The 11047-nt window shown below is 39.4% G+C and overlaps 1 protein-coding gene across 5 annotated transcripts in view; it reads right to left on the reverse strand.

Annotated features, from left to right (window-relative positions):
• Positions 1-1198: 1198 nt before the first annotated feature.
• Positions 1199-11047, reverse strand: part of hgsnat (heparan-alpha-glucosaminide N-acetyltransferase) — a 10771-nt gene continuing 922 nt past the window's right edge. The window contains exons 1-18 of one of the 5 annotated variants that reach the window (XM_034892733.1): positions 10393-10659; positions 9437-9525; positions 9181-9317; positions 8584-8702; positions 8380-8449; positions 8039-8108; positions 7490-7593; positions 7070-7146; positions 6912-6942; positions 6202-6362; positions 5910-6025; positions 5620-5741; positions 4374-4500; positions 4095-4181; positions 3884-3961; positions 3651-3721; positions 2707-2819; positions 1199-2284 (exon numbers count right to left, since the gene is read on the reverse strand). In XM_034892733.1, the coding sequence (XP_034748624.1) occupies positions 2103-2284; positions 2707-2819; positions 3651-3721; positions 3884-3961; positions 4095-4181; positions 4374-4500; positions 5620-5741; positions 5910-6025; positions 6202-6362; positions 6912-6942; positions 7070-7146; positions 7490-7593; positions 8039-8108; positions 8380-8449; positions 8584-8702; positions 9181-9317; positions 9437-9525; positions 10393-10561 (1923 nt within the window). In that variant the 5' untranslated portion in view covers positions 10562-10659 and the 3' untranslated portion in view covers positions 1199-2102. Of the gene's footprint in view, positions 2285-2706; positions 2820-3650; positions 3722-3883; positions 3962-4094; positions 4182-4373; positions 4501-5619; positions 5742-5909; positions 6026-6201; positions 6363-6911; positions 6943-7069; positions 7147-7489; positions 7594-8038; positions 8109-8379; positions 8450-8583; positions 8703-9180; positions 9318-9436; positions 9553-9840; positions 10339-10392; positions 10660-11047 lie in introns of those variants that run through there. The other 4 variants (XM_034892723.1, XM_034892747.1, XM_034892740.1 and 1 more) reach the window with 4 other exon arrangements.

Raw genomic sequence — 11047 nt, forward strand, 5'->3', positions numbered from 1 at the left:
CTTGAAGATAAATGCGGTTTCCATGAACTGTAACACCAGGAATATATTCTTATATAAAGTCTTTTTATGGTCTTTATATAACTATTATTATTCCTCGAAAATCACTAAAATGACCCCCTGCTTAAAGCCTGATCAGAAATAAGTTATTAGAACAAATACAATAAAACTCACCCTCAAACAGCAATATTATTTTAAAAATATGTTTTATTACATTAACATATTTTCAAATGGTGAATATAAAAAATTAATGTAGAAAAGTTTGGAAAAATTAATGTCATACATTTAGACAGTACTAGATGAACAGGTGGTCCAAAATCTCTTAAAGCTTTCCGATGTTCTACAGATTTAAAGGTCCCATGACATGGTGCTCTTTGGATGCTCTTTTATAGGCCTTAGTGGTCCCCTAATACTGTATCTAATGTCTCTTTTCCCCAAATCCAGCCTTGGTGTAGAATTACAGCCACTAGAGACAGTCCCACAATGAGCTTTCCTTAGGATGTGCCATTTCTGAGTTTGTAGCTATTGAGGAGGGGGGGGCAAGGTGGTGGCTGGGGGTGTGGCCTTGACCAACTGCCACTTTGCTGTTTTGAAAGCCATGACGTGTCTCTCACATGGGTGTGCCAAATTCTCTGGGCGGGAAAAGCAGAGAAATGGGAGTTAACCTTGCCCCTTATGACCTCATAAGGAGCAATTCCAGAGCAGATCATCTGAGCTTTCATTTTCTCAAACGCAGAGCAGGATACCCATGGCTCGGTTTACACTTATTGCCATTTCTAGCCGCTGGGGGACAATAAATAAGGCTGGCGGAACGCATATTAATGTAAAAAAAAAAAACTAAATGTGAAATATTCATGCCATGACACCTTTAAGATGAGTTTGCTGAATGTGTTAGTAAAATAATTATTTATTATAACTGCCAAACGTAGAAGGGAGTACATTTATGTAGTATTGTGGGAGTAATGACAACACGGTTTGGTAACGAGATAAGAAATCATCAATATTTATAAATCTCATAATTAAACTTCTGTGCATGGTCAACAATCCAACTGCTTTCTATAAACTCTTGACACATTTAACAAAATGGAAGGAAAAAAAATGCAGACTCACAAACAGCAAACTTTTGACAAGAGAAAGGAAAATAATTGTAACGTAAGAAGGGGTGTGAACAAAATAAAATTTCTGTGACTTTTGTTTTTTAAGACAAAGCCATATATACACGTGCATGCTTCTGCATTGACCAAAATGCAAATCAGGCAACCTCCAATGGGTCATCCGACATGCCCTCCTTCACTTCCTCTCAGCACTGTATAACATGCTGCCTCATATGACACATCCCTGGACACTTACTGAGCAAGGGAGCAGAGGATTGCAAATGAAAAACCGAGAACAGAGTAAGGAATGATATATTGCATTTAAGACAACAACATAGTGTTTCCTGTCTGTTCAAATATCACCTTCATCTTACACTGTGCAGTGGGAATTGCCAAAGATCACAATGTATTCTTGGTAGCCTTTTCTCTTGATGCTTACATCACTTAATGTCTTCCTTTGTCTTCCTTCCGTAGTCAATCTCAGAAAAAAAAACTTTCAGTTTTCAAAGTAATGCAACAGCACTTATACAAGGCTACTGGCAGTAGGGATTCTCTCAAGGGGAAGTTAACAAGGGCTTGTTAAACCTCAATTTCGAAACCCTGCTGCTGCAGTCTGTGGTACAAGATGAGGAAGAAAAACCAGCCTCTATAACACTGTCAACAAACAGATTAACAATGTCAGTGTTCATAGTTCTCAAACTATTCTTAGTTCTTAGTAGTTCCTGAATCAGTTAAGATATTTGGCAGAGATGAGCTGTTTCATGTGTGAAAAGCTTTAAAAAAAAAGTGTTCTATTGTCAAATAAAGTAGTGACTGAAAATGAAAAAGAAATGAAAAAAACAAAACAACATGGCGTTTAAATGCAGAAACCAACCTATGTTCAGAGACAGAGAACCACCAAAGTTTTGACAAAATAAATCAGTCTCCTGTTTCCAGCTTCGCAAATATTTTCAGATTTTAACTACAGCAATTCTGATGTAAACAATGTCCCATCATTCAGGGGTTCCGCTTTTAAATTTTCCAGAACATTTTCTTTCTGTAAAGCATGTAGGAGATGAAGACCCAACAGGAAGTAGCAACCAGATTCTGGATGAGGTGCTCGGTGTGGGATTGGCTGTTGGCCATTCGCCAACGGAAGGGGAAGTACTCCTCAAACACTTCATGGCCCACGTACACCAGGATGGAGTTCATACCTGAAATCACAAATGTAAGCATGAATTTAAAAATTATAAATTTGGTAGATCTAAGTTTTCTGTTTCCTTCCAGACAGAAGTTAGATACATTAGTGCTTGTGTAGACTTAAAAATCATACAAGTTCTAATATTAAACTACATCTTCACAAACACTTGACCTCTATATAAAATTGTCTATTTTTTTAGATTTTATTATTATTATTTTGGAGCCATTATCACCATGTGTCTAAAACATTGGAAAAGATAGAGCAGATAATAAATGAATAACACAAATAAAAAAATTAAAGACAAAACGGAAGGCTTAACAAGTCCACTGGGAACCACCTCCAATCCATAAGTTTGGGTGCTGTTCCTAAACCTTATAATGGCAGGGAAAACCCTGTGAGTGTAAATCTGACAATACAGTGCGATACAATGCTCACCAGGATAGTAGAAAGGTGCTCCGGACCACCACTTCTTCACATCCACTGTGTAGTAGACCAGCACTAGCAGCACGTATGCAAAACAGGCTAGTGTTGTCACATAGGACAGAGACCTAAAAATGAACAGACACATACAGCATTGTTGATCGCAGTCTACTACAAATATGTATCAAAGACCCCTGTAGTTAGGGGGAGATTTCATTTGTTTTCAGATTTTCAATTTTCTCTCTCTTGTCTAACTTTTTTACACCTCCACTAGATCCCTGCAATAATTTGCACTGGCTTGTGCTGCAGGTTAACAACTTCCGACTGTGCCAATGTTCCCAAGCACTAGCATGGGTGGGTGACCGCTTTGGCCTAAAGTTCAGAAGTTCAGAAGCTAGTCACACTCTTGGGCTTCATTTTCTGATGAATTTGTGGGGGAGGTAGCTGGCTAGGAATTAGAAAAAAAAATGTGGAAAACAGGAAAGTATTTGAATTTTGTGAATAATACACACAAGTGTGAGGTTGGAGAGAGATCTCACTCACATTCACTCACTGGGCCACCAAAACATAAATGATTGTACATAAATGAAGCACAAAAAAAGATACCATACAGTAGAACAAGTAATAGTATCAGAACTACAATAAAGTCCTACAGAACTAAAGTACTAAGGAATAAAAAAAACAAGACCTGTGAACCAAAGATAGAGTGATAGGATAGTAAAAATGATGGAGAACAAGAACACCTCCTCCCAGCTGCCCACAGCAATGAAAATTATTAATGGCCTACCTGGTTGAAGAAAAGTTAAAAAAATATACATAATAAAAGCTAGGGGTGTCTCCTATATTTTGTTTTACCGCTTACCCTTGCAGCAACTTCCTTAAACATTCAGTCAGCAGACACTAAAAAGAAATTGCTGACCAAAACTTCTACATGCATAAAAGCATAAAAGCAATTTTACCATAGGTTCTTGTTAACAGGAATGAAGCCCTGGTCTGTAGAACACTTGGTCAGAGCTGCTGATATGACTCCCTGTATGTTACAAGGGAAAAGCAAATTAAAATAAATGTGTAGCGTAGAACTCAAACATTGAAACTAAGATCCTATTTAGAAAAGTAGAAAAAAAGACTAATTTAATATACTTGAAAGTGTTGAAAATGTGCACATGCTATAGAATCATAAGACTTTACTTACCAACAAGAGACCCCATATGAGAAATCTTGACATTATGCGTGTGTGGAGATCTCTGTAGTGTAAGATTATTTTTCCTGCCTGGGGGACAATTGAAATACAATTAAAAGCCATATTATTATGAATCTTCAAATCAGAAAAATAGGAACAAAAAAGGAAAAAGAGAAAAGGAGACAAAAAGGAAAAGAGAACCAGAAAAAAATGCATTACATACCTGTAATCCAAGAAACGCCATGAGGATAGAGTTGATGCTGCCGAGAACACCTTCTGGATCATATGGCATACGAGTTGCATAAATCACCTTCATTAACATGGAAAAAGAAGTGGATTTATGTAAATGAAATACAGTTTACCCATCACCTGTAATCTCAGCATGTTTGGGGTTAGTAACTTGTGCACAGACCTCTCATAGCTCAAGCTTAAAATCCCAAGTCATAAAAAGACTAAATGTGACAACTCTCTGTGTGTTTGTGTTGTCTTGCTGGGTACTGACCCGTGACGAGGGAGTTTGGTAGATGTGGCTTTCTCCAAGTAGCCATCGGTCAATGAAACCAGCTGCGCCACCGGTGCAGTTGGCATACAGGCCCATGTCCCCGATCCCACCGGGACCCAGATAGCCTCTGTTCAGAAGAGTCGGGGGAAGTCCGTGTTATCAATGTAGGATAAAGGCTATCAATAAGAAGGTTAAGGATGAAAAACAAACACAAAACTGATGCCGTTGTTCCATTACACGGTACCAGCTCAACATGCCTTTACTCTTCTCGCCTTTTTGGTTTTTCATTATGATTAACTCCCTGGTACCTGCTAACAGGTACTTTTTTTAGCATCACCTCCGTTGAGGTTCCAACCAAGCTGAGGTGATACCAAAAGGTGGCGTGAAAACATGCAGACTAGTGATTGGTCGGAGAGAATCGTCACTATTCATTGCGTCATCATCGCTGGCGACAGACGGGGCGTCCTGAACAATTCCGCCATTTTTAAATAGTTTAGCCAGCTGTGTTTTTTTTGCTGCCTCCAGATTCTTTTGAAACAAATCTTGTCATCTGGCTGTGGCAACAACCACATGCCAAGAATCAAACACAACACACTTTTGACCTGCTGTGTGCGTGTTGCATTAGGTCACGGCAGTTTCCTGCGGCGTCGCTATGACAACCAGCCACGCTTGCCTCGCGTGTAACGCGGTACTAAATCTGCAATGGAAATGGCGGACGGGGGCACTGCGGCTGAGTTGAGTCGAGCAGAGCATGTACCATGTCATGGAAAAACTCTATAAGGAGGACATTTTAAAGGATTTAATCAATTGTGAATAAAATCAATTTTAAATTTTTTTAATTCATTTTAGGCCTTTATTTTTTGACAGGGCAGCTTAGACATGGAAGGGGAGAGAGAGGCGGAATACCATACAGAAAAGGGCCATAGACACTACCAGTTGAGCTACCCAGGAGCCCATTGTGATTTAAATCTTGATCCTGCTTTTTTCCGCCAGTTGTCAATCATTTTAAATATTCCTTTATGATGCATTTGTAATCCAATTCTCTAAATATATTAGAATGACCGGAAATGTTTACTTTAATCTTAAACCTGGGTCTGAAACCAAAATGTAGTAAAATAGACACTAGTAAAGCATCGCCTGATAATCAGACTAAACTGCTGTTGAAATGGACAAACATAGTTGCTTGCTGAGCATTTCTCTCTTTTTACATGGATTCAAAAAGACAAAGATGTCCTGTTTTACTCACGTTGGGCAATCTGGCACAGGAAGCAGGAAAGTTAGGCATAGCCAGATGATTTCTAAGAAAAGCACACAGAGCCAGGCTGGCCAGTACAGCAAGATGTCAAGACCAGGGCCCCACAAAGCATCCTGGAGAACATAGACAGACAATTCTCAATCAAACAATGTCTTCGTCTTAGAAAGGTAAACACTGAAACACATCCAGCACCTCAGAATTGTATGTGATGTAACTCTTGAACCAGTTAAACACTTAATAGAAAGTTAAAGAATGAGGGGGAAACGGGGCTGTTGGCTGACCGTTGTAAGGATGTCAAGATGACCTCTCGCCACCAACAGATCCAGGCAGGCTACAACTAAGTATGAGATGGCCAGGCGCTGCAACACACCGGGGATACGAAGGTTGTCCCAAGAAACTGTGGAGTGGATGAGAATTGAGTGTGAGCAGCACGTATGCAGGGAGAAACACACAAGCAAAGAAAGAAAGGAAGAAATCAAAGTGTGGAGCGGTACAAAACAAGATGAGGAATTAATCATCTAAATGGTTTGCGATATTACAATCAACATCAAAGAAGTGCGTTTATATACTCACGTGGTCCCTGGCAGTAGTTTGGGTTGATGATGAAGACACCGATAATGAAGAGCTGCAGGCTCCTCCACACAACTTTCCTGAGCAGGGAGCAGCGGGTGGAGAAGCCGCGGAGCATGGAGTTGATTGACAAGGCGATGGATGTCCCCATTATGAACACGAACCTGGTGAAGCAGGCACACACTAAGTTTGAGAAATTGAGATACTCAAGAGGTGGAAGGTGAAAATGGCATTTGGTTCACTTAGTCAAGTATGACTATTTATTCTAGCTTCTCTTTAGAGATAGTTGAAGTTTTAGTGTCAAGCCCTTTTTTTTTCCAGTTGCCATGGAGAAAAGTCAAACCCGTATTTGAAGAAAATTGTTTGTCTAGACAGAACTAGCTAATAATAAAACTACAAAAAACACTGTGAAATACACGATACTGGCCCAAAAGGCAATTTGGTCAAACACTACTTGGCAGGCAATGGCAGGTCATGGATCCAGTCTATCCGCTCCTTTTGAACACCTATACATTCCACCATGGTACTGATGATTCTGGTGCTCTTTCAGTATATGCATTTGGACTGAAGACATTGTTATGGCAAAAAAAATTATATTTATTTAAATGTAAAAATGGAAATTAGCATTTCAAAAAAATGTCCAATTCAAGAGTGGGCACAATTAATCTGCAATACAAAGATTTGGAAAGGAAGACAATTTAAATTGAGTTTACCAAGGAAAGACCAGATCGGCAACAGTAAGGCCTGTAAGGAGACATATTGAAACCACAGGGTTTAAAATCAAATACAATACCACGGCACGTTACAAAGATTTGTAAATAATTTGTGACTTAGCTGAAAATAAATAAAAATAGAAGCAGGTGGGGCTTACCATTCCAGCTTTCATGCTTAAAGAACCAGTATCGTCCCCCTCCATAGTTCACGAAGATCATAATGACTAAGGCAATACTGACAGGAAATAGAGAAAACGCAACAGAAATTAAAATGATACCAAACAAGAAGAGCTAAGAAACAATATTAAAACGTATGCCTCAAAGTTAAAATATCCCAGACACACAGCTAAATGGTTGACTTTGGAAAAAAAAAAAAAAACACTGTGAAAGAAATGCTACATCTTCAAGTCACAGGATCCATGTTAATATTAATATATTAATGAGTCACAATTCACAAATCATCTGCCAAAATGTCGCACTGCAGTGATCATCACATGATACAGTAGAAAGACAGATCAGGCCAAGTGGCAAACCCAGTTAAGCTCTATCTTTGAGAAAGCTGAGCAGCACGGGTGTACCCTCTGAAAGTGTCCAGAGACCGCAGCCTCTTGCTGGGGCTGGGGGGGGGAGGGAGGATGTTGTCAGCGACTAGGGACACTGTCCTGCCAGGGGAGCCCAGTTCCTGAATGATAAAAGTTAATAATCAATAAAAATTGGAGACATACACACTTCTGCACACAGTTAGAATAGAGTTAGAATTATGAATAATCCAATTCCCTTGAAGAGGAAAAGAAAAAAAACATTTCTAGACACACGCGGCCTGTCATGGACTTTGTGTTACTATTCAATACGTTACATTCAAAAAGTGCATTGATCTCTCCACTAACACCTTTAATAAGTTTGTGTTAACAGTGCGTGAAAGCCAAGTGATATATCATTAAAAAACGGTTTTAGTTATGTCACACATTTTTCATAACAAGCATCCAAAGAACTTTTAAAATGCAAAATTAAAATGCAAACCGTTTTAAATAAAAAGGTATTTGGTTTGTGTTTAGTTATAGGACCATCTGGCTTAATAAAGTCCTACAGTTTGAAGTTGGAAGAATATCCTCCGCCCAAACACTCACTGAGTTGATGAGCCTCTCCGTCTCCATGGAGCCGCCAATTCGGAAGAGGATACCCTGCACTACATCAAGCCTAGACAAGAAGCAATCAACCAGTTTAGGAGTAATTCTAGAAAACACTTGAGACACAAGAATACAGCAGCAGGGCAGATATAACTCAGCAAGATATGTTTATGCCACAGCACTGCAACAAATATCTCAACAAAATGATTTCAATCTAATGAAATCATAATTTAAAACACATCATGTGTCGATAGCATTTTCTTTATATATGCAAACATGACTTTCTCAATTTTCTGATATTCTGAGTAACAAGAGAAGAACAAAATAATAAATAACCTTACCCTAATAATATTGTTCCAATGGCGGACGCCAAGGCCAGTCCAGCAAAGATAAGAAAAGCTCCCAAGATCGCTGTGTGTTGAGAGAGCGGAACATTATTTAAATGTGGTATTTTGTTTGTGAAGCGTGACAGGGAGGAATTTAGCGTCAAAACACTTGTCCGAGTCATACATGCTTATGAATGCATTTATGTGTATGTGACTCACGTATGTAGCTGTTGACAGGTTCTGCATCAGTCACTACGGAGCAGTTGACCACTGCGGAGTTGTCCAGATTCTTTACCCACAGAGAGTAGTTCCCGTGCTCCCCGAAGTGGAATGGGACCCTGGTATTAAAAATGACACGCTATATGTGTTCATAGTCACTCTATGGATCTTTCATTTTACATGTGTAGATTGCCATTCAACAAGATAGTTACTTGACACACAACAATCACTTTGATAAAATATGCAAGAAATGCTGCTGTATGTTTAATATATGTAATGGATGTTTACTAAAAAGTTGTCTGTTTTTTGTAAAAGTGTCTTTCCCTTATATGCTTATATATACGCTTATATGCTTAACCTGGACGGTTAAGCAATTCATTCATTTAAAAATGAAGTGGTGAAGTTTTTTTAGGTACATATAAAACTGAGAAATGTATTTGTAAAACATATTTTGGTCAGTTTATTAAAGCTGTAAGAGTTTTGTTGGTTGATAGAATGAGACTTTAAGAACGGATTTCACTGTAATATTCACAAAGTTGTTGTTTTTTTATTCCCAATTCTAGCATTTGTTAAACATGTCTGTGTTCTCTTACTTACGTGCAGAGTTCCAGGTTGACAGGGGTGCTGTTGAGCTGTAGTGTAATTCCATGCTGTGTGTTCACAACGAAGTCTACAGAACTGGGTTGACCAGGACTGGGCCCTGCGGGTACTACCCCGAGCTGCTGGTACAAACACTAGTACACAAGGAAACAAGGTTCCAGAGCCGAACACGATCCATCATTATTCTCATTTTAAACAAGTCATACAGCTACAGGATCAATTGAAGGAGACTATTTGGTTTGTGTGAAAGTACCTGAAAGCATCGCTCTGACATCCAGGACACCACGACCTCAGTGTCTAGGTCATTGTTGACTGTCAGAATTGCCTCATCCATCCTCAGGACTATATGTTTATGATGAGAGAGTCCAGCTTGAATAAGACATAGAAGATCAGATCATGTAGAAAAGACGGCTACAGCCTACAATGTAGCTGACCACACCCAATTGTAAAGCCACTGCTCACTAAAACAACGTTGTGATCCACATTTATTTAATAAGAACCACTATGTTTGCTACCGAACTGGATAGACCCAAGGACTATGCTGACTCTATGTTGACAGCCATGTTGGAACTCAGAGGAATCAAAAAGTGCAGTGGTTGCTTTGCACTGCCTTTGTAGATGCTACAGCGATGTTTCTTGCTTTTTCTTTCTACTTACCTCAAACCTATGCTTCACTGCTATCGTCATGGGCGAGAAAATCCTATTCCATACCAAACGGTGTGGTTGCTAGATGGTTAGCCAGAGAGTCACAAATCTAACTGCAAGCTACAGTCCGTTTAGATGCTGGCTGGTAGAGAAAAGCATGTGAGAGGGCTGTATATTCTGGCTGCAGAGCCCCGTGGTCACATGCTTTATTAATCCGTAAACTGCCCCACAGGAGGGAAGTTTAAACGACTGCCGCTCATTATAGGCCTGTCAGTTGTCCATTGAAGGTTGTGCTGTTTTGAGTTTATCGACAGTTAGCCCCGAGCTAATGGCATGACTGAGCTAACTAAATAACATAACGTCGCAAATCTCCAGTGGTTTGTGAAAGCCACCGTCATTGCTGCAAGGACTGTGATTTGTACACAATGGGGAGAAAGTGTTGTAAAATTGTACTGGGCATTAAGTGATTAGCTTAGCTCACCTAGCTAGCACTACACTGCTTTTAGTTTCACCCATAGACTGTATGAACTAGTTTTTCACTGGTCAACAGTCCTGGATACTTACAGGAAGACGTTTCAGCTGTCAGTGGTACTGCGCAAGCGGCTACAACCAATGCAAGGGCAGCAAGGGAAAACATATATTTCTCTCGTTGTGTCATTTCTTTCTGGCTCACCGGTTTTACCCCTAAAACTGAAGATGTCTCTTTTGACTTCTTCAGTTTCCTTTTTGCCATAGCAGATGCCACTTCCGACCCTTTCTTGTTTTGATATTGTAGTGGGAGCGATGAGGGTCAAAGTACATTACGTTACCTGTGTGTCGCCCTCAATGGATCACTACCTCAACTTGCTGCCGCAAATCTTAACGTTGTTGCTAGTGTGCGATTCTTGATGAACTATACTGTGTCCTTATCCTTTTGCAAATTATTGCATTTGCTGTAAATGTGCAGTTTTTTTTGACTGGGGCACTTATCCTACGTAAGATCTTGAAAACCTTTGTGCACTCTTGGTATATTTGGCCCCAATGACCTCTTAAAACTTTAACTTCAGTAAATGCTAAAACACATTCTATAGACCTGTTTATATGCCATCTCTTTTATCTATCTATTATTATTATTATTATTATTATTATTATTACTACTGTATGGTAAGGCAAGGCAAGGCAAGGCAGCTTTATTTGTATAGCACATTTCAGCAACAGGGCAATTCAAAGTGCTTTACAC

The sequence above is a fragment of the Etheostoma cragini genome, chromosome 2 (genome assembly GCF_013103735.1).
Source record: "Etheostoma cragini isolate CJK2018 chromosome 2, CSU_Ecrag_1.0, whole genome shotgun sequence".
Lineage (NCBI taxonomy): Eukaryota > Metazoa > Chordata > Actinopteri > Perciformes > Percidae > Etheostoma > Etheostoma cragini.